The sequence below is a fragment of the Hirundo rustica genome, chromosome 6, assembly GCF_015227805.2.
Source record: "Hirundo rustica isolate bHirRus1 chromosome 6, bHirRus1.pri.v3, whole genome shotgun sequence".
Taxonomy (NCBI): Eukaryota; Metazoa; Chordata; class Aves; order Passeriformes; family Hirundinidae; genus Hirundo; species Hirundo rustica.
Genome location: NC_053455.1, coordinates 5,501,985 through 5,528,516, shown reverse-complemented (window position 1 = coordinate 5,528,516; position 26,532 = coordinate 5,501,985). Strand labels below are relative to the sequence as shown.

The following is a 26,532-nucleotide window of genomic DNA, read 5'->3' as shown; positions in this document are numbered from 1 at the left end:
CCATCCCCCCATCAACTCATAGCTGAGTTTCTGCACAGAGCAGCATGGTACAAACAGAAGAATGAACACTCCGTTTTCCCTTTGATAAGAATTCTGTCTTTAATCACACTTAGCATTCGTACACCTTTGATTTAAGTGGAGCTGGTGGTTGTGCGGGAGGTGTGTGCTGGATGCTGAAGGAGCTTTTCCATCTGCAGCACTGCAGTCCATAGGCTTAGTAACCAGCCGGAGTGCAGGCTGCACATTTTGTACACAAACATCTCTTCTTGCATTCTTGATTGCCTTCTGAGAACATTCTCTCAAACAGAACTGCTCCAGGAGCAACGCTCCTAAATTATAAATCTCCTTTTTTTCCTGACTGTGATTTAGACTCTTACAAGTCCCTCACCACCATTAGTGAGAAATTTGGTTTCACTAGATAGCAATTCAAATGCAGTTAAAACTACTTTTCTCCCTTTTATGTTAAAATGTGTGGTATTGTCTTGCCGTTTTGACTTGTTTATCGTATCAACAAGGCTTTTGACTGTGTAAATCCTTGAATTTCATTTTTCTTTTGAAGTTTAAACAATGAGTGACGAGGTTTTGATCAACTTGGACAAAATTCTGGTCAAGCTTGGTAGGTCATTCTATTATCCATTTTTTGTTAGCAATTACTTATGCACTGCATGCAGTGGTATTTTCTGCTTTAAATAGTTATATTAACTTCAAATGAATGTATTATAATATTAAGCTTTTGTTCTTTGCCTACATAATGTTTTGTTAGCTGGGAGGTTATGGAGAGGGATTCTGACAACTATTTAATAGTAAAATTTCTCTTCAGATATTTTGCTAAAATAATTGTTAATCAGAGTTTGTGCAATTAATGCTGCACAGTGCAAGATTGTTTCACGGCTCCACTCATATATCTGTATATAACGAAGGGTCAATCTTCTTCTTAAGCTTCCGAGATAGAAAAAACTCGCAGTGCTAAGGAACATGTGGATCATCAGATAAATTGTGAGTAGTGATAAATTATTGTTTTATTGGATGCTGAACACTGATTTTGTTTCATTAATCCTGGGACACGTTCTGTGTCTCGGGGGCGGAAGCAGGGCAAACAATGGAAGCTGTCCCGTGTCCTGCTCTCACCCTGCCTCATCTTTAGCCATCAATGCTTGCTCATTCTCCCCAGCAGACTTTGCTTTTGCTCGCGACTTTTAGCTGAGGCTGTTCAGCTGCCTCATGGGCAGCCAGTTTCATGCTGCGCCATTTCCTGCTCTGACTCTGCAGCTCCTCACAGGCACTGGCAGCCCTTTGATTCAGCTGTGCTTGCTCAATACATCTGCCACTTGCCTCCCTTTCTTTCTTCATGTTTTTTGTTCTTTCCAGATTTGGACCTCTGCCTCACTGCATCTTCTCTCTTTCTGTTTTCTTAAAATAATGAAAGTTCTCTCAGTTGCTACTACGTACTCAAGCCTGGTTCTTCTTTTTTTGCAATCAAGCAGCTGGTTACTTTATTTGAAATTCAAAACAGTAAACCCAAAAAGAGAGTCTTGCTCTGCATAAAATTTCTCCCCCAGGGTTTACAAACAACACGATATTATGGAGTTATGTCTGGACTGATTTTTTTTAACCATGCTACTATGTGGAATCCCTCATAAGAATGTCTGAAGAATAGTTTCTCTACCACAAACAATCTGAGAACATCTGTGCTCATCCTCTGGTACGCCATAGGTAGATATTCGAGCACATAGCCTCCATTAAAAAAAAAAAAAAAAAAAAAAAATTCTGGTCTGATTATTGTTCTTTCTGATTATAACATTTCAAATACTCTTCACTGATATGTCCAAGCAAGTACTTATTAATTAAGAAGATTATTACAATTAAATTGAAGCATCTTAAACATCAAAACATCTGTAACACTAAATCTGGCACACCTTGGATTCTGGTTTAACTCTCCAGTCACGCAATTGAACCTTAGAGATGAGGCTTTTAACATTTATGCAGGCTTAGGGTTAAGTGCTCTTGGGGAAAATCCAAAGGCTGTGTAGTAACGTGGCATGGCTGATTTTGTGTCCAGTTCAGGAATACCTAAATATGTGTAAACACATAGCCAACACTCAGGCTTTTAGCAGTTTGGGTTAAGTCTTTCAAAAACTTAGCAAAAAATAGTAACACTGATGTAATTTTGTTTCTGTGTGAGTATTACTTGGCAGATGAACAGCTGTAGCATTCAGCCTTGGACTTTTGGTGTGAGATCCATCAGGCTGTTTGGCTACAGTCCCTTTCTTTCCAGTGGAGGGAAATAGGCACTTTTAGGGTGTGATTTACCTTATCCTGAAGAAACAGTTTAGAGTGGGTTAGATAAAATAAACTTTGAGGGTGTCAGCTTGTCTCAGCTGGGTGTAGCTACAGCCAGGGGGGTGCTGTTCTGAAGAAGGTCCCTGCGCTAACATTGGGTGAGATGGATCTCACCCACCAGGTCCTTGTGAAAGCACAGGGTGAGTTGAACAGGTCACAGAAGAGCTTATCTGTGAAAAACACTAAAGGAGATGTGAAGTGGATATTTTGTTAATAGTGTTATGGTACATTTTGGTAAATGTCAAAAACTCATCTGCAGGGTTCTGCCGCATTCAGCTGCTTATTTACAGAAATGAAGCTGTGTCTGTTGTCCAATATTTATGCTTCATGCTAAGTAAAGGCAAGTTATTGACTTTAGATATTGAAAACATTAAGAGACTTAAGACAACCCAAGATACTAAATTACATTGAGAATTTTTTTGCTTTTCACTGACTGACATTTCTCTATGAGAAATGGTTTATTTTCTGTTATAAATGCAGATGCTGTTGAAAACTAATATATAGCAAGCAGTGTAAAACCAGAGCCAAACTTCAGGATGAACTGAAGTTCCAGAGCAGTAATTCCAACAACTCAAGACCCGTCTTGCATTACTAAGATTCTCTTTCCAGTTGAGTAGATGAGGATGTGGCAGGATGTGATTGACTTCTGTATAGGGCCACCTACTCTAGCATTTAGTATTTCAGGGCAGCACTGATAGCAAGGGATGATTTAGCACTGATAAATCTGAAACCTTGCATGGAAAAAAAGAATTAAAAAATGCAGAGAAAAAAGAAAATCACCAAGGTGTGCTTATTGCATTGCAAGGTGAGTATGCATGATAGTTCTCACAGCTTTTACTTGTGGAAAGAGCACTGATCATGTTCAACAATATGGCTTCTCCTCTAACCACTCATTCAGAAAGTGTTATCAGCTCTCTGCTGTCAGAAGAGGCAGAATTAAAAGTTTGCCTTAAGAATCTCCACAAGTATCATAATCCTTGAGAACCTGTTGCTATAATGCACTTTTTAATTAGTTAACCTGTGTCCTATATTAATTTATCATACATTGCACATTCCTACATTGAGTAAAATTCTTTTTTATTTTAATTTTTTGCTTTCTGTTTTCCAGTAATTGCTTTCATGCCTTTTGTGATGTTTTTATTTTTCCTTTATTGTAGTCAACTTTCCCACTCAGAACATTTGACTTTCTGGGCTTCTGCAAAAGAATACAAATGTTTGAAAGAGTGTCCTGGTTCTGGCTAGAGAGTGAGTGAGCAGTTCATGGTTTGGGGTGTTTCAGTGGGAACACTGAACTGGGGAATTCCACTAATAGTTACTTCAGTTCTATACAGACTGGGAGTCAGAAACAGCACAAATCATGGCAGTCACACAATATTAGATGATAATTAAGGTACTCACTCCCACAGTTCTCTGTGTTTTGACTCACTTTGTTGTTACTTTGCTTAATTGCAGGCTCTCCTGGAATTATGGAGATTAAGCTTTTCGGATGGAATTTTTAATAATTCTGAATGTAGACTTTTTATTTGATGGATTTGTTGAAATACTTGAATATACTTTTAATATTGTTCTTTTAATTTCAGTGTACACTGCAAAAATCACAGAAAAAAAGAATCAGATTGCTTGGTTGGAGGAAAATATAAAAAAAGGCAATGAGGAACTTGCTGATTTGCAAAAGCAGAATGAGAGCAGCAAGAAGAGCTGCGATGTGTGAGTATAAAAGGACCTGAACTCTGAGTTGTGGCTGGTATTAAAGAAGTCCACGAGGAAAGAAGGAAAAAATAGGTGTGGACGTGTTCTGGCAGCAGTGATGTTAAAGAAAACTTTAGTATTCTCCTGATTTTTTTAAACTGCAAATCTTTAGGAATAAAAATTACAGTACTACCCATCTGCTGAAGAAGAATTATAGAAAAGCAGACTACATTTAATTTTGGTGTTTTTTAATTAAAATCCTCAGTTTTCAAAAGATCACATGTACTATCTTTGCAGCATGCTAAAGTATTCCTGTGTTAAGGTAATAGAAGCGTAACTTTTCTACACTTGGATGCATCTGAGTTTTGTCAGATTTGACGAATACTAAGAATACTGTTCAAAAAAAGACTTCCCTAGAATGGAACATCTTTCTATTCTTTGTTCACAACATGTTTCATGTTCTATATTTTGTTCTGTACATATTGTCACACAAGATGTGCCATAGCTGCCTTTCACACACGTGTGTGTGCTTCTGCGGGCAGATTCTAGTATCAGTTTTGCTCCAGACTGCAAAATTTGTCTTCTGGGCACAATCTTTTGATGAAAGCAATGGGCTGCCATTCACAGTTTTCCTTACATAAATGTTTGTATCAGATAATTAGTTCAAGTTTTAAATGCTGATTGCTTTTGGATCTTAGCAAAACTTTTCGAGACACAATTTAGCTACAAAGAGTTTTATCTCCGTGACATGTAATTTAAAAAAAATTAAAACCTCAGGTGTTTGCAAGGGTAGCTGAAAAGGCATATCTATATTTGACAATACAGAGAATTTGTCCTAGGTGATAAAATCCATCAGTGTTCCATTTCTCCACAATCTGACTAGTTCCTCAGCAGCTGGAGTGAGGATTTGTTGGCAAATTCTGTTGTTTTTTTTCCTTACAATTCTATATCTAAAGGTAAGTACTGCAAGAAAAATAGCTATGAAATACATTTGATTTTTTTTTTTTTTACAATGTGAATGGAGAGTGTGGGTGTTTCTGAGAATAGAGAGGGAAGTAAAGATGGCATTGGGCTCTTTCTAGGTTTATTTTGAACTCTCAGAAAGAGATAGAATGGAATCATTAGTGAATAAAGTGGATATAGTGGCTGGCTTATTTGAATGAATTGCCATTCAATGCTGATTTGTAGCTTTACCATTAAAAGTGTTGGGAAAAGATCTGACCTTGGTAAAAAAATTCTGTTTTTCCATTACATTAAGTCCTTGCCTCCAGTGTAGTAAACATAAAATGAACACTTTAGTAAATATAAAATGAACACTTACACAAGTTTATGAAACAATGCACACTGCTTCCTTTGATATCTTTTTGAGGCTGCAAATCTGTTTGCAAATGACAAACTGTTAAGTGATGCAAATGAAGGAGTGAAAAATTAAGGGTAGAACTAACGATCTGATCTAAATTTTAATCATTGAATTCAATGGGTTTTGGCTCAAGTCCTACAAAGAATAATTAATGGCATTAGTGTAAAGAGACTGAAAATGAGAAGTGACTCATTAATGAATACATGTATTCATAGAAGGACAATGCTTGCAGAAGAGTGGAGACTTTGTGTCTTAAATTATTGGAAATGTCATTTAACGATAGACTGAAAACTTCAATAAACAAGCCCTGGCTATAAGATCAGACAATTAGAGCACTTACACAGTAGAATCACCCCAAACTTCTAAAATTTATTCTGGTTGACACTCCATCTATACTGGACATGATTCTAATGTTGGTTTTGTAAATTCAGATACTGTTTCGGAGTCACAATCACCCTCACAGCTGACTAATTGCCAGTGATAGAGCTCAATAGAGCTCTCAGAGAAACAACGTTTTGTCTGGGTTACGAGACATCGTCGGTATATTGAAGCAGGTTTGAAGACTTTGAACAAAATACCAAGTTCTTAGATTCAAAAAATCTAGAGAAAATATGATAGATGTATTGGGATAATACTGTGTTTTCTGAAGAAATCCATATTGGTCCATGTAAAAAAGACCAGTAGACCGAAAATGACCCAAATGAAACATATTTTTAGACAAGTGATGGCATTTTGCTAATATTTAGTTTCTTGAAGGATCCAAACGAGAAATGTTGATCCCAGAGCAGTAGGAAACAGTGAAACGCTGCTGATGGAACCTATTCCAATTTTATTTTTTCTCTTAGAATTTTTAAATTTGGATGCAAGGATGGTGGGATTTCATGGAAATAGAAGGTAATTTTAAAAAAGCCACATGAACTCAAAACATTGTTTGTTAGGAAAAGAAATTGTTGTCTTGTCCCACTGGCCAAACTGCAGGATAATTTTATTGCTTTCAGAGTAGTGTGGATAGAGATCTTTTCTATTCCCTGGCTGATGAAAGGAAGGACAAATAAATGTGATGGCTACCAAGGACATCCATGAGACAGCGATGCATTTAGCAAACAAGTGAATGAGCTGCTTCAGTCCTGCATACCTGGTTGTGTTCACAAATCACTGTTCTTGTACCACATGTTTTTTTCCATGTCCACAGAATAGATGTGAACCAAACATCTAACTCACAACATGTGCTCTGATTAATAAAATCTCTATGAATTTTACATCTCAGGGTTCTTTTTTCCTCCAAAGAAAGGAATGGAGTTTTCTGAGTAAAAGAATGTCACAGTGTGTGGTGTGCAAGTGCATTTTTATATGTGTGTTGGTTTCTGCTTTTGAAAAATCTGACCCTTTTGAAATTCAGCTTTCTCCTGAATTTGCAGTAGATGCAGTGAAGTAACATTTTGTTGTTCCACTTTTAATCCCCAGTGGTGTCCAACAGTTTGTGCCAGGAGTGGTTCGTACTTCTTAGACCATTTTTTTCTTTCAGACAGGTTGCTTTCTTTTCAAAAACTTTTTATTATGCTTCTCCTAAAGATCACATCTGAATTTCACTTGAATCAGAAAGTCTGTCTGCCTGTTTTTCTAGTATTCCCATATCCAAGGCAGAGGTATCTCTAGTGCCTGGGTGTTGAGAAAGTCGTGCTCTTTCAGTAGTCATAAGTATTCTGTGAAGCTGCTCTGCTCTCAGTACCATCTACAGCATCCTGCTCTAGGAAAGTCACTTTGATGCCTTCTGAGCAGGAGAGCTTAGCAAATGGAGAAAATTCAGAGTTTGTAACTCCTGCTTGCATTTAGGTGTGAGATGGGTGCTGGTGATACTGGTGAGAATGAAGTTGTGGGTATCTCCTACAAGAAGATTCAATATATCTAAAGGATTTACTGATGGTGATGTGTTGAGGACCTAAAATGTGGATTTAGATACTTTGCTTAGCGTTAGCTCCAAAAATGTGTGAAGTTCATTCCATTAATTCCTCAAAAAGTGCTTTGTAACGTTTCTTAATTCTAAATATATTTTTTTCCTTGAATTTGCATGTTTAAAATATTAACAAAATAAATGTGTTCCTCCCGAATCTGTCCAAACCAGGACAGCCTGCAAAAGATTTCTGTACTAAACCTATTTATGTTTAAATTTTAAAAAATTTATAAATCATTTGTAAGTCAGCTCATGTAACTTGGTGTCTTCTTTTTTAATTTTTTTTTTTTTAACTAAGAGAGACCACTAATTCGCCTTTGTTTTTTGTTTACTTTGTCCACAGCTGGAAGCCCACCTATGCAATTCTTAAAAAGCATGGAGAATGTCTGAAAAATGAAATTAAAGCTTTAGAGGAAGCTACAGAAAATGAGAGGTAGCTATGATCACATGGGATGAGGTTTCCAGCAGTAGTACTGACTAAACTGCTCAGCAAAACCAGTGCTGTCTGCATGGAAAAATTGTTGCAAATTTTCAGGAGTTTATAGTCACTTATAAGGGACTGAATAATTAAAAGTTTTTTTGGTTTACATTACTATGAGATAATATATTATTTTGTAGTTGCCAAAGAGATATGATAAAATATGAACTCTCGAAATTCAGTTGCTTCCCAAATGCCTATCACAATTTTTCAGAACATTGTACAATTGCCTATTGTTTCAAGAAAAGCCCAATAGATAAAAACAATTAATGTTTTCAAGTAGCAGAAGCATTCAGATAATTTTATGCTTTTCCTTATTCTTGATTATGAATTGTGTAGGATTATCAGACTAAATAATCAAGGTTTTTTATAATGTATATTCTTCAAAATAACCACGCAAATTCACTCTTAGGTCCTGCAAAATTAGTAAGTGGCTCAGAAAAGCCTGGTCTAGAGCCATTTTAAGTCCAGTTGTGGGCAACCTTCTAGTCATCATTAATTGCAAATTCAATTTCATTCAGTGAGTGGCATCTGAGGTGTTTTCATCTTCATTAATTAGAGTCGGCATTTAAAAGAAATTATTAATTGTGCAATGTAGCTGCCTAGAGTCAATGAAATAAAGAACAGACCCTGAAGATTCTCACTGAAATGTACCAAATGTGCTGTGCCAAGGTAACTCTCCAAAGTTCCACTGGACAAAGTAGAGCTAATCTCCATTTTAGAGAGGCTGCTCCCCTGCACTGCTGTGCCTGTGAGGGGGTGGAGGCTGCTTGGTCCTGTGGTGCAGAAGTCACTGCAGACCCCTCCAGATACCCAAATACCAGTTTAGAGTTGTAAATTTGGGTAATTTCAGACATTGGCTTTGAGTCTTTTGTAATCCTTCTTTTTGCCAGTTGTCTAAGGCAGCAGAAACAGCATGCCTGAGAGCCTTTAATTAACTCACTTAGTAGCTTATCTTTCTTCTTCCTGTTCAGAGCTCTAAATTTGGTGAAAAATAAGGCTAAATTGGCTTTCTATGAGTATATGATTAAGCCATTTTGGCTTTCACTAATTTGAGCTGACAAGCCAAAGAAGCATTACTTTTAAATTGCTTCTTTAGATAACTAGTTTCAGTTCCAACATGAAAGTGTTTGATCTGTTTTCCTGAGCTTAATTATAAGACAACATGAGTACGAATCACAAAATAAATTTAATTCGTGTATTTTTCAAAACGGTGCCCCAAATACAGTCTCTCTGCACCAAAGCATTTGATGATATGTTCAAGTCAGCAAATTCTAAATATTTAAATTAGGAAGAAAAATAAGTGTCTTTAGAACTTTATGAGCTGAATGTTGTTTTTAGCCTGGCATTTGGGGGCACTGAGGACATGCTGCTTTAGATGGAAAGATGTTTTTAAAAGATGGGCAGATCAGCTCATGTTTAATTGAGCACTTATAATGGAGGTTTATGAAATGTTCCACATTTTTTTGTTGTTATTGGTTTCAAGAAAGTATAAGAACGCATATATGAACTGGAATTTAATCCTGAAAATGAATTATATGAAGAAGGAAAAAGTTATAAATTGCTATCCACATAATGTTCAGGGGGTTGTGAGTCCTGCCCTTTTCCTGTTGTAATTAGATAAAAACTTTTTCTAATTAATGTGAATGGTGAATTCTAGTGGTGAATTCTAAATATTCTGTGTTATCTGCATGAACTGGAGAATGTAAATTACTTGGCGAAAATACTAAAAATAGTGATGATTACTCAAGACTACTATATATATATATATGGCCATAAATATTACCTGTAAAAAATAGATTTTGGGAAAAGAGTACAAAGTTTTAGGATTATATTCACAAGCTTGAAATTCACCTGTTACAACAAATTATTTTACTTATTTATATTATTTAAATTTATTTGTAATACATTCTAAGTTTATTAGGAAATTAATTTTTTTATTAACAAGCTATTGTTGTAACATCTATTTAATTAAATAGAACTGAGTATTTTTCATGTTTCATACCTGGAAAATTTTGTAGAGTATACAGAAATATTAAGTAAACCAAAAAACTTAGATTTCTGAGACCACCTGTGTAGAAAAGTAAATAGATTATTGTCATTTTCTATGTGAAGTCTGGGAAATATCAATTCCTAGGCTTGATTCACAGTGTTGACCTACAGCTTCTCTCCCCTAAAGTTTTACAGTCAGTTTAACAGGAACTCGTGCCTGGAGTATAGTTTGATTTGAAAATTAGAATCTGACTGTGTTTTGCATTGTGAATTTTTTTTTCCTTTTGTAAGAGCAGAAGATTCTAGTATTGAATTTGGACATAAGTTTTTGTCTCTCCCTTTGCCTGGCACAGCCATTGGGCAGCCAGGACTGTCGAATGCAGCCTTTCAGTCATGCTGCCATGAAATGATTAATAGCAGTTTGAGATAAAATGTGTTCCTTAAAGAGAAGTCTCATGTGCTTTGAAGTGAGAGCTGTTCCTTAATGTAGGGGCAGGTTTAAAGGTGGGCTTCTGGCTTTAATTACTTTTATGCAACCATGTTGTTCCCATAAAGGAATTTCTTGCTAATTTTTAGGTGTACTAATAACTTGATTTATCTCTCCATTGTTCACATAAGCTTTTCCTGCACTAATGGATGTTACCTACTTCAGTGTTTCATAGCTCTGTGCTCACATGATGTCAGTGAAGTGACATTTAGTGTAACATTAATTTACAGGGCAGCCCCACAAGAAGCTGAGCATTCTGGCTCTTTGTCACTTAAAACATTTAAGTGTTTGCTTAACCTTAAGTTATGAATAGTCCTGTTGTTCCAGGGTGACCGATGTGTGTTTTTAAGGCTTCCCTGAGTCACACAGAGATTACTCAGCATCTCCTTGGAGGCAGCTCTTAGTCCAGTGGTGCACCAGGCTGCTCTGAGTAAGGGAGGTTTGGCCAAATTCTCTTCTGCTGTAACTTTGATCCATCTCCACCAAAACTGATGGAACTGTGCCAACGTGCACCAGCAGAGACTTTGGCCTACAGTGAGTTTCATGATAATTACACAGGGAAAAACACATTTGTCATCTGCCAGGCTGTCTTTGAATATGGTATGGTCTACATTCCCTTCAGAACAGGGAGGTTTGGCTGGTTTTTACATCGTGACTATTCTTTGTTACATACAGCATAGTCTTCCTTGAATATAACTGGAAAACAAAAAATAAAGCCAAATATTGCCATATTTAATATAACCTGACTTTTCTTCCTATGATAGCAGCAAATTAACTGAGCTGATGCCATGGATTTATAGGTTTATTTTTTTCTTATAAACAATGGTTTCCTGTGGGGGAAAAAAAAATAAATTGCATGTATTTTATAGGAAAATGTATGAGGAGTCCATAGCCCTGTGTAGAAAGACTTTGGAGGAACAGCGCAAAAAATATACAGAAACTCCTCTTGCCCAGAAGTATTACAAAAAAAAGCAAGAAGTTGAGGAAATCCAAAAGAGAGTTTTGAAACGCCTCGAAAAATACAAATGGAAAGAAGATGCTTGCTTGGATATTCTGGGTACTGCTGTTGTCAATGCTTTTACAGTAAAGCCTTTTGGCAGTGCACTGCACTATAAAGGTGCCATATGGAAAACATCTAATTTTTCGAAGTTAGTTAAGCTAATAAAATATATTCTTGTTATTATGACATTTATTAAAAAAAAAAAAAAAAAAACAAACCTGTAGCAAATAAGAATTTAGATTATAGATACTAATACTCCTTCCTCCAACCCTTAAGTGTAATGGGGAGAGATTTGTCATTGAACTTCTAGGGGTAAACATTCTATGATTTCTTTAGATCAAGCGTCTCAAAATTTTAAATTTAATTTTCATCACTTTTTAGTGCTGCTTTTTAATGCCATTACTGTTATACTGCAATTTTTTTTATTTACACTAAGCCAAGATAAATGCTCCTGATCTATTAATTTATCTTATATATTTTAAGAAAATGGATTTGTTAGTTAATGATCTGAAAGCAAATTTCATTTTTGCAGATGCTGCTCCTTTTACATCCGTAAATGCTTGGGTTGTACACATGTATCCTTGATTTCTAGTTTTGTTTTGTTGGCAGGAAAGAAGTTTTATGTTTACCTTTCACAACTTTCTATTTGAAAATAAAGTAATTATTTATATATTTATGTTTAGAGTGGCAGCATTAGCATTTCTCTGTGAGAAAACTGAAGGTCAAATTCAGCTATTCAGTTTAAATTTATGGGAGCATTTTGGGGAAAGAAAATAAAATTTAATTAATAACATATCCATCAAAATGTTTAATTTTGGAGAAGTTTAATTGAAGTTATAGTTGAAGATTTGCCAAGGAAATACGGATTTATCAGCGCTTCCTGCACCTCTAGCATTTATTATAGCATAGAGAGGTCAGGGATCTGGTGGCACTCCTTGCTTGAAAATATATATTATTGTAAAATATATTCCATGACTTGGAAGTGCCTCCATGAGGAAAAAAACACAGGAAACCTTGCAGCTTGCTGAGGCTGCTGCGCAGGAAACCGCCAAACTGGAAAAAGAAGCAGAAGAATTGCAAATGAAAATTGACTACATAAAAAAGGTAACTCTATCTTAATTTTATTTTGTATAAATATGTGTTATATATGTGGTCATATATTACAGCACCGTTACATTTTCTGAAACATCAAAAAAGTCATGTATTTTCAAGCTCACAGACCAACAGGATGATTCCAGCCTTGTAATTATGTTTCTATAGCATCCCATATGTTTTCTCAGAGAAGAGAATGTACAGGTTGAGTGTAAATGTTCCTAAATCTTGATTTCTGCTGACCTCAGTTTGTGCCACGGTTTCTGCTAAGGCACCGTGTGACGATGACTTTGGTGTCGGCTCAGGAGAATACACTTGAAAATAGACCAGGGCCACTCCTCAGTGAGCCCCAAGGCTTGAGTGTGCAGCTTTCACAGGTCCTACTGGGTTTTTAAGGGTTTGTATTTAACTAAATATGATTTACAATAAGAATAACATAAATTCTTTCTCTCCTCATTTTTTTTTCCCCCAAAATACATGTGCGGGTTTATAATACCCCGCTGTGAAACTGGCTGATTGATTAGGAGAAGCACCGATCCCAAATCTTAAAAAAAAACCTAAAACAATCAATGGGATTTTATCAGTACAGAATTTGGACCCACTCCTCTGTAAAAGGTCTCTTCAAAGCCTGAGTAACCCAGTCTTGTAAAGGTTTAGTAACTTTTTATGGCATTGCATCTGGGTGCTTTTACCTGTCTGGACAGGGACTCCATTTAATGCCTTGTGCTGAGAGCAGCAGGTTTTGCACAGGTGATTTTTTCTGTTTATATCCTGTGATCCTGTTTGACACTCCTAGTTCCAGACTGAAGTTCCCAACGTGGTTTGTGCTGTGTAAACATACAAGAAGAGGGATGTGGTGAATTTGTTTATAGCTACGAAAGAGACCACGTAAGGAACTCCAGGTTCTGATATTTAGGCCCGTGCTCCAAAACCTCTGTGTTTATTCCAGTTGTTAGAGTTGACCCAACAAAAAAGATTGCCTCTTTTTAACCTTGTTCTCCTTATTTCTTCAGAACTTCTTGGCTACAAAATCTACTACTGAGCACTGATTCGTGATGTTTAGAAAACTTTTGCAGCTAAAGTAGTTCAACTTTTGTCAGTTTTTATGCCATTTGTTCTTTTTTTCTTAAGAACTTCAAAGAGACTAAAGAAGATCAAAATAATCCCAAAAATATTGAAGGAAAAAATCAGAAAATGCTTGAGAAACCAGAAGAGTTTAAAGAAAGGTACACTTCAAAATTATTTTTCCTCTTGTTTTTATCCGGAATACTACCTCAGAATTGCACAAAGACTGCTACAAAACACAGATTGTTGTTAAATAAGGACTGGCAGGCTTCTCTAATCTTGGTCATCTAATTTAATTCTGTAATTTAACAAGTTTTATATTTCCGAGGGTTAAGATAGTGACAACTCTTGATTCTTGGAAGCCCAATGTATATGGAAACATGCTGTAAAAATATTTTGTAGAAGCATTTTCTCCTCAGCTACTGCTGAGAGATCTGTGTAAGTAGTTTTGGATGCAACTACAGTGACTGTGCAGTCATAGATAAAATAACATTAACTCTACTAAATATTTATTTGGAAAAGGAGTCAGGGTTCCACATGTCAGTTGTCTTCACCTCTGAACTACTTAAGAAATTTAACTCTTAATTTAGTTCTTAAAAACAAGCATGAGTGAAAGTTTCATAGACAGGATTAATGGCTTAGTAAATTAGTCAGCAATCATTTACAGCTGGGACTCACTTTAATTTGAGCTCAATTACAATGATTGAAAATCACCATGAAGACTATCTTGCATTTATCTGGAGTCCTTGTGAATGTTGAAACATCTCCTGTTGAGCTGATACTTTTGGACCAAAATCCATTTTAAAGTGAAAATATATCTGAAAGACTTAGACAAAGTGACTTTATATTATGGTGTGCTTGAAAAATATTCCTTTTAGGCCTTTAAATAGGCATTTAGTGGAACATACCTATAAAAAAGTGTCATTTTAGTAATTCCTAAGATTCTTTTCACAGCAGCCTTTTAGGTCTTAATATCTCCTTACAGGCCTATGAATAATTCAGATGATCATTTCTTTGTGGTGTAGCCTTTGCACCCATTTTACCTTCTCATGTGAGATTTTTGTGATTGGCAAGAACAGAAACTTGGGGAAGCAAGAAATCCCCTTAATTTTAAGACAAGGTAAAAAAAAACAGATGCGAAGCACTGTCTGAATTTTCTAAGAAACCCATGTGTGTTCAGTCTGCAGAACACAAAATACCAATTAAAGGTAAAAATACCAGTTGGAGGTGTAAGAATCCCTCAGTGAGGCTCCTCGTGGTAAGGAATCCATAGGGTGCACTGCCAGACCTGTCATTTGTACATTTCTTTTCCTGTTGTGGAGTCTGCATGTTCCTTCACCTGAAGTTGTGTATGTTCCACAACATAAAGACTCGTAGAAAATGGCATAAAATTGGATTCTTAATATCTTCATCTGATATTAGTGTATTAAAAAAAGTCTTCACTAGAAAGCATGGAAGTGAGTGCTTAAGTAACTATTGGTGTTAAAATGGGTGTATTATGAAGCTGTAAAAAAAACCAAAACAAAACCAAAAACCCCAAAAGAAAACTCTGGGGGAAAAAAAAAAAAAGATAGAAGCTGTGTCTTGAGAAAATGAGCCATAGGAAATAAAACCTTTGCAGACTCAAAGCAATGTACAAAAATACAACACCAGAATGTGGGTACCAAAGGCAGGAGTTTCTTTTGAGTCCTGCACCCACTAAGAAGTTACTATTGAGCAAAAAGATCTTTGTGAAGAAAGGAGATATCTTCATCTTCTGCCACAAAAGAAGAAGAAATAAAAAGGAATTCATGTCAATCTCCATGAGCTGGTCCAGACCAGCATGAAACCAGCAGCATCAAGGGAAAGAACTAAAGAGAACAGTGAAAGCACTGGGCAGAACAATGTACAGATTAATACCCATGAAAAGCTTTAGAAGGCTTCAAGACAAGAAGCAAGCTTGCAAGCCAATTAATAGTTGCTGATATACATGTTCTGCTCTGGGCAGCAGGATGGCAGAGGGAACTGTTCCTTTAAAAAGCCTGGAACGCTGTTGTTTGAATCAGTGAGGTCTGGCCAGTTTTTGGGTCAGAGTGTAAAACACAGATTCCTCTGCTCTCACCAGCTCTTGTCTCTGATTCACAGCTCAGCAGTTACACTGACAAGTATCTCAGTTTAATTTCCAAAGCAAGAGTTCTCATCAACCACCAAACAGGACTCAACTCTTTTGAAGACCTGGTCTTGATGTCTCAATTAGACATTCTATTCATTACATAGAAAGGCTGATAGCTTAAACTGTGCTATGGCATATATAGTGCTCATTCTCTCTGCTTTTGTAAAATGGTTGGGAGAGATTTAATTCCATGACTCTGTAATTCTTTTTTTTTTTTTTTTTTTTTTTTTTTCCCAATTTGGTCATGTATTAATTCCATCTCTTACTTTCCAAATGAGACCTTTTTGCTATATCTTCAGATAAAGGAGATTCTGTGGTGGATTATTGCAGTTCTTTCAGCATCCTTGCATCAGAAGTGATTGGCTTTTACTGATCAAAGAAAAAAAACTTGATAATATAAATCTTAGAAAAGTACTTATGAAGTTGTTTCTGGATTTCTAATGTAAACGTATATGAGGAGCCAACTCAAAAGAATGCTCCTGATGAGAATACTGAACATAGTTTCAATAGCTGTAAATGCCACAGAAGCAGGTGTGATTCTTCATACATACAATGAGATACACTAGATTCCTGTAGTGGAAATTAATATTAATCTTTGGGTTTCTTTATGTTGCAAAGAAGAAAATACGACTAAGGAATTGGCAATTTATTTTGGCTTAAGAATATCTGTTTTTCTCTTTGCACTTTAAAAAACTCCTGCAGTATGGATCAAGATAGAGTTTTTATCTACTCAGATTCTACTGACAATGAAGTAGAAAAAGAAGACAAATGATTATTCTTGTTGCTGCAATTTGGGTTGTTTTGAGCTTCGTGATGCAGTTTTATTTTTCCTCCAGTGGTATTAATTAATGTCAGAGCAGATCTGCATGGTTTATATTTCAATATTTCTTTTGTGCAGGGAAGGGAGCAGGTGTACTGCGTATGCATAGAGTTTAACTGCAGGCTCTTTTGGAAGGTTCTGTTACTTAAGGAATGAATATCTTAAGAGCCTCTTAAAAACTCTACCTTTGAGACATTCTTCTATATAGATATGCATTGTAACGTGATTTTTTATTTAATGGAGAGTAAATCTTTAGAAATATAGAGTTGTCTGCTAGGCTTTACAGAAGCACAAGGAAACAGACTCCAGGAACTTTTAAAAACAGAGTTTGACATCCTGAGTTCTGAAAAAAACTCAAACCAACCCACCAACCAGAAAACCTCCAATCACAAACCCTCCCCTATGTATGGCAGTCTAACTGATGACCTCAGCCACAGCAGCCTTGTTCAGATGATTTTTGAGTGATGATTGTGGTATGAATGAATGAAATGTGGAGCCATGTGGAACAAAGTGAAACTGTTTTAGCCAGAGTTCTGTGCTTAGCTCTGTTTTGATTTCTCCTTGCTTTTGAGCTCCCAGCATATGAATTTAAAGATACACCAGCCACACACATCTTGTTTTCTGTATTCATTCTTGACATAGCTTTATCTAGAACTAATGTAACAGAAGGATTTACTGTGTTTTTTAGTTTTTTAGGTGGTAGATATTTTGTACAATTTGTTGAGTCTCAGTCCAGCACAGCACCAGGTACAAATGTAACTGCAAGAGAAAATAGTCCTTTTCATCGGAGATCCTTGGCTGAGGTGTTTTATGTGAGCACAGTTCACACAGTTCACGTTTAATGTTCATATGAGTTCATATGAGTTTAATGTGTTAGGTCCTTGCATTTAACCAGTGCTTCTCAGTGATATTTTTTCATTAGTGTTACTAATTTTACTCCACACTATATTATAAAGTCTGTCCTACATTTTATCTTATTTTTGTTTATGGAGAATTTCAAGAAGAACAAAAAGACTGACTCAGTTCTTCATTTGTTCTGAGCTGCATTGTTCAGTCAGCTACAAACCAGATGTTGTAGCTAGAAGCACAGAAGCACTAAGCAGGAATGCCAGAGAGAAAATAAAATAGAACTCATTATTCTAAAAAATAGTAAATGTTCCTGTGCCAAACAGCCACTTTACTCTTCATTGTTCTGCTAACCTTTGTCTTTCTGCACTGTAAAGGGCTATTTACCCTACACAGATAATTACCCCACAAGTGAAAACACTTGCTGCGGTTTTCTCTTTTGTGTATGTGTAGTGTAAGTATTCCAGATAATCTCAGAGAGAGAGAGGGAGAGAAAAAAAGTGGTTTTAAATGTGAAAATGTGATTTCAGAACTGCAATAATGAGGCACTTTAATCAAAGTGTAAAACTCCACAATACTAATACTTTTCTTTGACACTGACAAAATTTAAGCCATCAATGTTCTTATTATTGGCTGCTTACTTCTTTATGGCTTCCTTTTCAGGGATACTCTCCCTCTGATATTATTTAAAGAAAACCTCACTTTTTGTCAACTGCTGGTGCTGAAAGCGATAGAACTTCCTTGACAACATCCAATGCCTTTGAGAATTCCACTTATTTGATTGTAGTTATATTTTGTGGTTTCTTTCTTTTGCAGTGATGACGTTTGTTTGTTTGTTTGTTTGTTTTTTAATTTAAATTTGTTTAGGGTGTTTGAAGAGCGTGAACACCCACCTTTGCCAAAGAAGAAACATCAGCTGTATAAAACATTGCATATCCCATGTATTCCTTGGAAATCTGTCCAGTCTGTACAGAGTTTTAGATTCTCAAAGCAACGAACAGAAACAGGTGTAGTGTGTTTAACTACTTCAGTGAGCATTTTGAGCTATTTTTGTGCAAAAGAATGGGTAAGTGATGATAACAAATCAAGTGAATGCTCAACTACTTATAGTCAAAGTCAGGCTTTCAATGGAAGTTGGGTGCTTACTTTTTCTATATTCTGGAAATCTTGTGTGTCTGATTTCTCCCTTATCTGTGCATTGAGTGAAGTAACATGACATACACCTGATGCATGGTGTCAGAAGCATCTGAAGATAATTTAATTCCTAATCTAAAATACCTTTAGCATTGTTCACATTAGTGCAATAAATATTAAACAACTGTTATTTGTTTGATACTTTCGTATTTTTGGATAAATTTCTTCTTGCTCTCTGTTTTCTAGGGAAAATTTATAAGGTTTGTTCCCATGTTCTGTTTAACAATGCCATGCTTTGGATACTTAATCTTATTGATAATATCATGTAATACTTGTAAATTTAGGGAGAGAAGAAAAAGAGAAACCAGTGGAACCTTCAGTGGCCACCAGCAGTTCCTCCAGCCTTGCAGAAAATCTATCACAGGTGTGTTGCTCTCTCACTGGTAAAAATATGAAGTTATATAATATGTTTTTGTAGTTGTTTAAATTTAAAATACTTCAAGTATACCTCATGGTATTATGTATTACATAAAACCTGTTAGCACTGTAAGTTGCTAATCATGGTAATCTGCAATTGCTTGGTAATCACAGCAAAAATCTTTCTTTGGTGCCTTTTCGTTCTGAAAATATCTGTGTTCTTACAAAGTGCATTCTAACACCAGAATCGAGCTGGAGCATCTTACCAACTCATTTTGTATGACAGTTTTTAGCATTTAAAATAACTGCTGTAGATTCTGTATGTAGCAAATATTTGGAACTCTAAAGGAGGATCAGAATCTTCTGTTACTGATGAATCATGAGCCATCTAATCCATAATGAAGGATTTCATAAAGGACTGAGTGTACAGGACAGCCCACAGTTAACATCTTCATTCTGAGGTTTATCCAGAAACAGAAATCTGAGCTGAGAGGAATAAAACCATGAGCAACACTCCTTGGTGCGCTGCAGGAGCCCACAACTCCATTTTATATCTCTCACCCATAAGAATAATTGTTACTATGACATTTTTGAAATGATGGAGTGAGTTGCGGCTTTATTCAGATACAATATTTTTTATTCAAATACAATGAAATGAAAGCAGGAGGTACAACTTGCAAAGTTGTGGAAATGACCAATAGTCTCATGGAGTGCAAGACCATTCATAGGAGCAAGACACTGTTAAAATATTAAAAGGAGAAATCAGAGGTAAGGTCATAAGGGGGAGAGGAGTCTGTAACTGTGTTTGCTGTGCAGGAGCTTGGGGAAGTTTCTGTCTCTAAATCATCTTTCTAAAGGACATCTCACTGGATCTATTTAAAATCAAAATTTAATGAATGACAAAAAATCAGGTAAAAAAAGTTAGCATAACCAGTTGTGATTTTCTTAAGAATTTCAAGGGAACCGAAGAATGAGGTGACTGAATCACTAAATGGTTTAGAGTGAAGGCTATGTGAGAAGACAAAGCCTTCATAACACCAGACAAGATGAAGGACAGGAACAGGACTGGGTGGGACATGACCAGAAGAAATTTCAAGCAAATCTGATTTGTGACTGACTTAGGGAGTTGGACATGATGAGGATGATGGAAAAGCTGTTGCCAGGGTAATCTAGAGATGAGGCTGGGAGTCTGGGACCTAGAATTGCACTTAGACAATTGTAGGAAGCAGTAAGTCAAGGTTAAGAGAACTTTAAAAAAGGATGATGGCAACAAGGAAAAGAAGATGGAGTCTGAGGAAAAGGAAAAAGATTGGAAGAAAGAAGATTGTGATGCTTCAGAAAAGGTGTGCTGTGCACTGCAGGAGTTGAGTGGCAGGCAGATTCTGCAGAACCAGTTCTTTTGTCCCCTACCCTGAAAAGAATTCAGTTTGATACATTTTGTTAATTAAAATTAAACAAGAAGTAGACATTCCCTGTAAAATAATGCGTTGTTTGATGCTGAGGCATAGATTCTTTATGCTGCTCTTAAGGCACAGATACCTGCTACATAGAAGAGTGATGGTTCTGCTCTGATGAAAATCTGTGAGGTGGGAGTATTTAAATGTTTTCTGCAGCTTTTCAATCCCCACATGAAACCTGTGCTGACTGAGACTGATGTGGATGCTCAGTTGGCCATCAGAGGCAGAGCCAGGCCTGGCCCCAGCCCTTTTTGTGTTGACAAGCACAAGCAACCAGGCTGCAGCAGCAGCAAACTTGCATGAAGTTTGTAAATGACATAGCATTATTTGGGTTACAGAAATGTTAATTAATCACATCGAGTTATCAGTGCTGTGGCTAAGCCTTTATTAAAAAAATTGTAGAAGTGGTTTTGGATGTCATGCTGTCAAAATGTAGGTAAAACAAAGAATAGGTTTTTACATTGTCTGATCCTTAAGTTCCAGTTAAAAGAAGGGATTTGCACAGTCTAAGGAGAAATCAGAGTGATATTGTTGAAGTGACAATTTCACTTGCTGCCTTGTTTGAATTTTTTCTGTCTTTTAGATGGTTATTGATACTGCAGGGACTAATAACCCACAAATTGCCCAAGTTCCATCAATAGTAAGCATGCAAAACCAAGTGAAATTCAGGTAACTTTTCTTTAATAAAATAGCTTTCATTCTTGAGGCTGGCATTTATGGAAATAATTCACATTTAGACAAACATTAATCTTTGTCTTTTAGACTGTCAGATCTTCCAAAGCAGTTGACTTCCAATCAACAGTTTGAGAGTGAAAATGCAGTAATGGGTAAAGTACTACTGTGAAAAGTGCACATTATATGGCTCTACGCAAGATATTTACTATATGTATTATGTTGTATTAATTGTTAATGTTGTATTAATAATTTGATAATATAGTAAATGTAGTTTTGTAGTTAAAATGTAGTTTTTATGTACCAACCACAGGAAAACGTAAATCTTTCAGAGAAAAAGAATTTACTACTTCTTATCAGAAGAGACCAACTCCTCCTGCCTCGCTCGGCCTTGTGGATGCCATAGAGAGTAAAAGAAAAAAAGTGATACTAACCACAGACAATTCTTTGTTTGAATAGAATTTATGCATCATGTGTGAAATGTATGAATATTCAACAGGCTATTGCTTTTAAGAAATACTCCTTTGTTAGCAGGGGTCCTTCTTCGGAGCTTTTTTGCTCAGAGAGGCACCCAGACGTCTGTGACTTTGTTTTTTATTGTCTCATATTGTCCTAACTCTAATTGTTCAATTTTTTACTCTAACTCTATTTTTATAACCATCTTATTTTCTATTAAACTTTTAAAATTTTACAACAAGTGATTGGCTTATTTCACAACTACCATAATTTTTTTGATAAGGTTGGTTCATATAATTATAAACCAGAAAATTCTAGTCCAGCATCTCTTGTAAATTCACACTCAAATTACTTGGGTAAAATGAAATCCAGTCTTAACATCTAGCCATAAGGCATGAGAAAATGCAAAGAAAAGGGATATAATAAAACAAGTAATTTGGTATCTTGAAGAATCAGATCAAGATTATTAAAAATGAAAATTAACTGGAATAAAACATGCAGAATGCTTACAGAAAAAAAACCAGGGTAGTTAAAAATACATCTGGAGTTTTCGAAATCACAAGGAACTGTGCTTCAGTTTAAGTATTTATTTTCCTAATTGTACTGCTAATTTAGATGCATGTAAAAGATTATAACCTAGATTTTTTTACAAAGAGAATACTGAAACAAAGGACCTTAGCCCACAGTGCCTGAGATGTAGCACAGTCTGAAGCTTAAAGCAAAAATGCTGACAGCAGAAAGTCTGATAATGCTTCTAATTTCTCATCCTGACTCTTGCCCAGTTTTTTTATACTACACTTCATGGATGTGCTTTTTTATATTGTTCCCACCTGGTTTCTGTTGACTGTTAGCACTCTCAGAGAGCAGTAGCTGGAGGAGACAAACACAGCACTCTCAGGGAACAATGGGCAGGTTTGAAGAACACCAAACCACAAGCGGCAGCCTGAGTAATGCTTTGACAACGGCAAGTGGCAGAATAAGAGGTAATTGTTACGGGCAGAACCACAGAGTGGGTTGTTAAGAAAACCACAGTCAGAATATTGGTATTCCTTACCAATAGCAATGCCAAGCTAGTGTACTTCTCTCATAGATTCTTTCCCACAATGTCATTTTTATGTGTCTGTTTAAAATGCTGTTATAATACAGGCAGTGCTGTCTTTTTTGTGCAGCAAGCCAAGAGGCCAAACATGTTGCTGAAGAAGCGGATGAGCGCATGGACTGTTTGTATGTACCTCAAGTAAGAAAAGCATTTCTTATGTCGTAAGTAAGAAGTTTATTTAGAACACTCAAAGGATTTTGACATACTTCATTCAATTAGCAAGAGGCAAGTCTCAGAAAACTCAGTAAACTATCAGCTGGTGCATAACTTTTTCATTAATGTGAGCTGATGAAACATTTTGAAAAAATTTCTGCATTTAAAACTCCTTTCTTGCACTGAACTATAAATAAACAGGCTCATTGCTGGCTCCACTGAGAACATATTTCTAGTTAAAAGGACTAATGATATTTTGGGAAATTTTATATGTTACGAACATCATTGTTTATTTCTTTTTAATAGGATGTGCACACAGGTTTTAAGCCAAATGAAGATAATCCTGATATAGCAGAAGAAAGGGCAGAACCTTTCTTAAGAGCACCTAAAACACCTGACTTAAAGGGGAAAGCCTCACACTTCTCAAGAACACCTCCATTTGACTCGTATGATTTCAACTTTTCTTTTGATTCTGAGCAAAAAGCTGTACTCACGTTTATTGTATAAACATTTCTGCTCTTTTTGAAAGATACTAGAGAAAGAATTTTCTAGAAAACTCTTCTCAAAATGTTCAGATTTTTTTCCTGAGTTATGCTTGATATTTATTAAGTTTTTTTTTTCTTCCAATGTAATTTCCAGTTGAAGCTGTTTTGAAAGATCAGTACTTTGCTTAGAAATATATGAGACACATTGTCTTTTCCTGCAGTAATATTTGTTACTCTGATTTCTATCTTTAAACAGGCTTTTTGGGGCTTTTTTTGTTAAGAGGGCAGGGAGTTGCTAAGAACACCACCTCCCTTTACTTTAAAGAACTGGGTTATCTGTTCTGTGATGCAAAAAGCAAGTATTGATAGAAGCTGTGGGGATATAAAAAAGTGAAAAAAGAGGAAAAGGAAAAAAATAGGAGGAAAAAGCCATCTATATCACTTGAAAAACTAATAATATAGTTTCTACCTTTCTGTATTTACAGCATTCAGAATTTAGGTTGTGAAGAGGGAACATCAAAATCTCCTGCTTTCTTTTCTCTCATGAACTTCTCCCAGAAGTCACCTGGCTTTAATTTATTTGATTCTTCTCTGTTTGGAGCACAAAATTCATCTGATGAGGTAAAAATGATTAATTGTGATCATTAAATTTCCACAAAGCAAAATATGTGAACAGAACAGCATTGACATTTTTCAGACTGGTTATCTTTGTAGCAAACATTTTATTAATATCTTGGTTACTTTTAAGTTTGATGTTCTTTGAAAATGTTTAATTTTGAAGAAAGGACAGTCTGTAAGTGTTCCTGAACAGCAAATATGGATTAGCTATACTCAAATGGAGGAGCTAGGTAGGCAACTAAATGGAACAGGGAATAGAATCCAGGTCTTCCATTTTCTTTGGAGGTTCCCTAACTGCAGTGCTCTAGAGTAATTTTTCCTCTCCTGGGCTATTAGGTTGATAACTGAGGATCCAGGATAGATGTGTGCCTCAGTGTCTTGGTTTGGGACAAATTTGGGAGAAAACCCCTGTATAGGATCCTTCTAAGGAAGCAAACCCACGTGGCTCCTCCCTCTAACTGGTCTGGAAAAAAAACCCAAAACCCTCTTTGGAGAAAAGTGGAAAAAACTATTTTACTAAACAAATGAAGTGCATACAAGTATAAAGAATGAATAGTATGAAACAATAAAACCTCTCCTTCTGAAGTGAGATGGCAAATTGAGAAAGTCCTTGCCGTGGGTGTAGCTCGGCTCTCTCTCAGCGTCTCCAGTCCCAGTCCCTCCGGCGCTGCTGGAAAATGCCGAGGTCCAGGCCCCGGTGGGCCGCAGGTGCAGCCCCCAGTGCTCCCCTGGGTTTTTAGTCCAGAGCAGGTTTAAACAGTTCCAAGAAAAAGGAAAAAAAAACAGTCCAGGGAAATTCTCTGCCCTAGCTAGCTGAAACTAACTAAAAGCAAAGGAAAAAAAAATCTGTCCTGCAGTCTCTCCAAGCCTCCGCCGAACACACTGTCCGCAGCAGAATGTGGAGGAGTCAGGCAGTTTTCTCAAAACAAACTCCCCGCTTCTCCTTGCTTTAGAACCAGTCTTAAAGGCACAGGACTCAATATACAGCACAAACAGAACAGACGATTGGGGATACAGGCATCATAAAGTTACCCTAGGACACTCAGACAGGGCTTAGGTGGCACTTGGCAGTGCAGCTCCAAGCCCCATTATACAAAGAAGGGATTTGAGCCCAGGTAGCTGCTGTTGCAGGGGGCTGGGAGCTGGAGCAGGGATGAGGGAAAGCACCATTTTATTGTGGGTTTGGTGTCTCATAGCATGAACTGTGTGTAGGAGACAGCACACTGGTGTGTGCTTTGTGAATTGTTTGGGAATTAAGTTGGTTTGAAGTCACCCAGTGCTGTCAGAACTCACATTGTTTTGTGCCTGTTCAGCAGCAGAAACCAAGAATTGATCAGGCTGTAGCAGGTTTGGGATTCTTTAAAGTTAGATGAGAGTTTTGAAGGACTTCAGTATCTATTTTCAATATAGTCTAAGAACACATTTTAGGAGTGACAAGTGGTTATCCTGCTACTCTTTCTGGCAATATGAGGCCCTACACAGTAGGATGTATTTGTGTTGTTGCTTGGAGATTTTATAAAATGTCACAGATTTGAACAATTTTGAATTTTTTTTTCAGTTCAAAAAACCAGCAGTAAGTCAGGTAAGCTTTGGGACTGTTCATCAGACTGATGTCTGATTTTTTCCTAGAAGAATGGAGGAAGGATGTTTGCAGCTGCATGCAAATAATCATAAAACCCATCTGATCAAAGAACTTGCAACTTTAGGCAGCGATAAATACCTTTAAATCCAGATTTTGTAAAGGCAGCTACCATTCACTGAGACAGTGTTTTTCTCTCTAAAAGCAAATGAACATATTACACGTTAGTAATAAAATTTACTTCTTGCCTTTCTCATTTGTCGAATTAAAATTTTGTCTACACTTCAGACAGACGAAAATTATTCTGTGGGAAACCTGAACTCTCTGTCCCTACACAAAGATATTGGTAAGTCTGAAACTCAGATGTACTTGTGTATATCAGCTGTCTTCTTCTTGTGTTCCTGTGACTGACATGGCTCATGATCCAGCTTACCAGAGCTGCTTTGGCTGTCTGGAAGGATGCTCAGTTGTGATAATGTAGCTCAGTGGTTTTTTTGTGCTCGTTTGTGTTTTAACTAAATCTTTATCTTAAAATCTTCCTTTACATGTTGGGCTCCAAATGCCTGATGTATCATGGAAAAGAAGAGGTATGAGAAAGAAAGAAATAGGGATAGTGTTAGGTGTGTTTGAAGCAAAATGAGAAGACTTACAAAGGGGAAGAACAAGCCCAAGTATTTCAATGATTGATCACATTTTTCTCTAAATAAACACTTTTGCAGATTCTGTTTACAGATACCTCTGATGCAAAATGCGTCATGCAGAAGTGTTTTGTTGTTCTAAACCATTCAAGTGCTCCTCACTTCCTTCTATGTCAATTCTAAAAACAACACCCTGGAAATACCATCTCTGGTGTAGCAATAAACACACAACTGTGGGGTGATGCTCAGAGGGATATTTGGCACAATATATTAATAAAGAAGCATATGCTGAATGCATTATTCTCTCAGATTTAATCTAATAACAAATATTTATATGAATTCCATATAGGAAGCCTCTTTGGGAAACCAGAAAATGAAGATGCATTTGCCTTTCCCTTCCCCTCGGAATCAACTTCTCATGCATTTGGAGATGGAAAAGATGACGTTAGTTTTTCATTTGCATTTGGACAGGATCAGAGATCATCACAGTCTCCTTCTATGGAAGGTTTTCATTCTTCCATACAAAATACAAAGCCATTTACACTCTTTTGA

At 36.4% G+C, this 26,532-nt stretch overlaps 1 protein-coding gene across 1 annotated transcript; it reads left to right on the top strand.

Annotated features, from left to right (window-relative positions):
* Positions 1 to 567: 567 nt before the first annotated feature.
* Positions 568 to 26,532, top strand: C6H14orf39 (chromosome 6 C14orf39 homolog). The gene is made up of 18 exons (XM_058420883.1): positions 568 to 616; positions 940 to 996; positions 3,921 to 4,047; positions 7,684 to 7,773; positions 11,167 to 11,354; positions 11,830 to 11,872; positions 12,281 to 12,401; positions 13,521 to 13,615; positions 18,140 to 18,279; positions 18,751 to 18,830; positions 20,864 to 20,949; positions 21,043 to 21,107; positions 22,260 to 22,391; positions 22,578 to 22,645; positions 22,967 to 23,106; positions 23,631 to 23,766; positions 25,631 to 25,688; positions 26,330 to 26,532. The coding sequence occupies exons 1-18, from the start codon at positions 568 to 570 to the stop codon at positions 26,530 to 26,532; spliced, it is 1,878 nt and encodes a 625-aa protein (XP_058276866.1).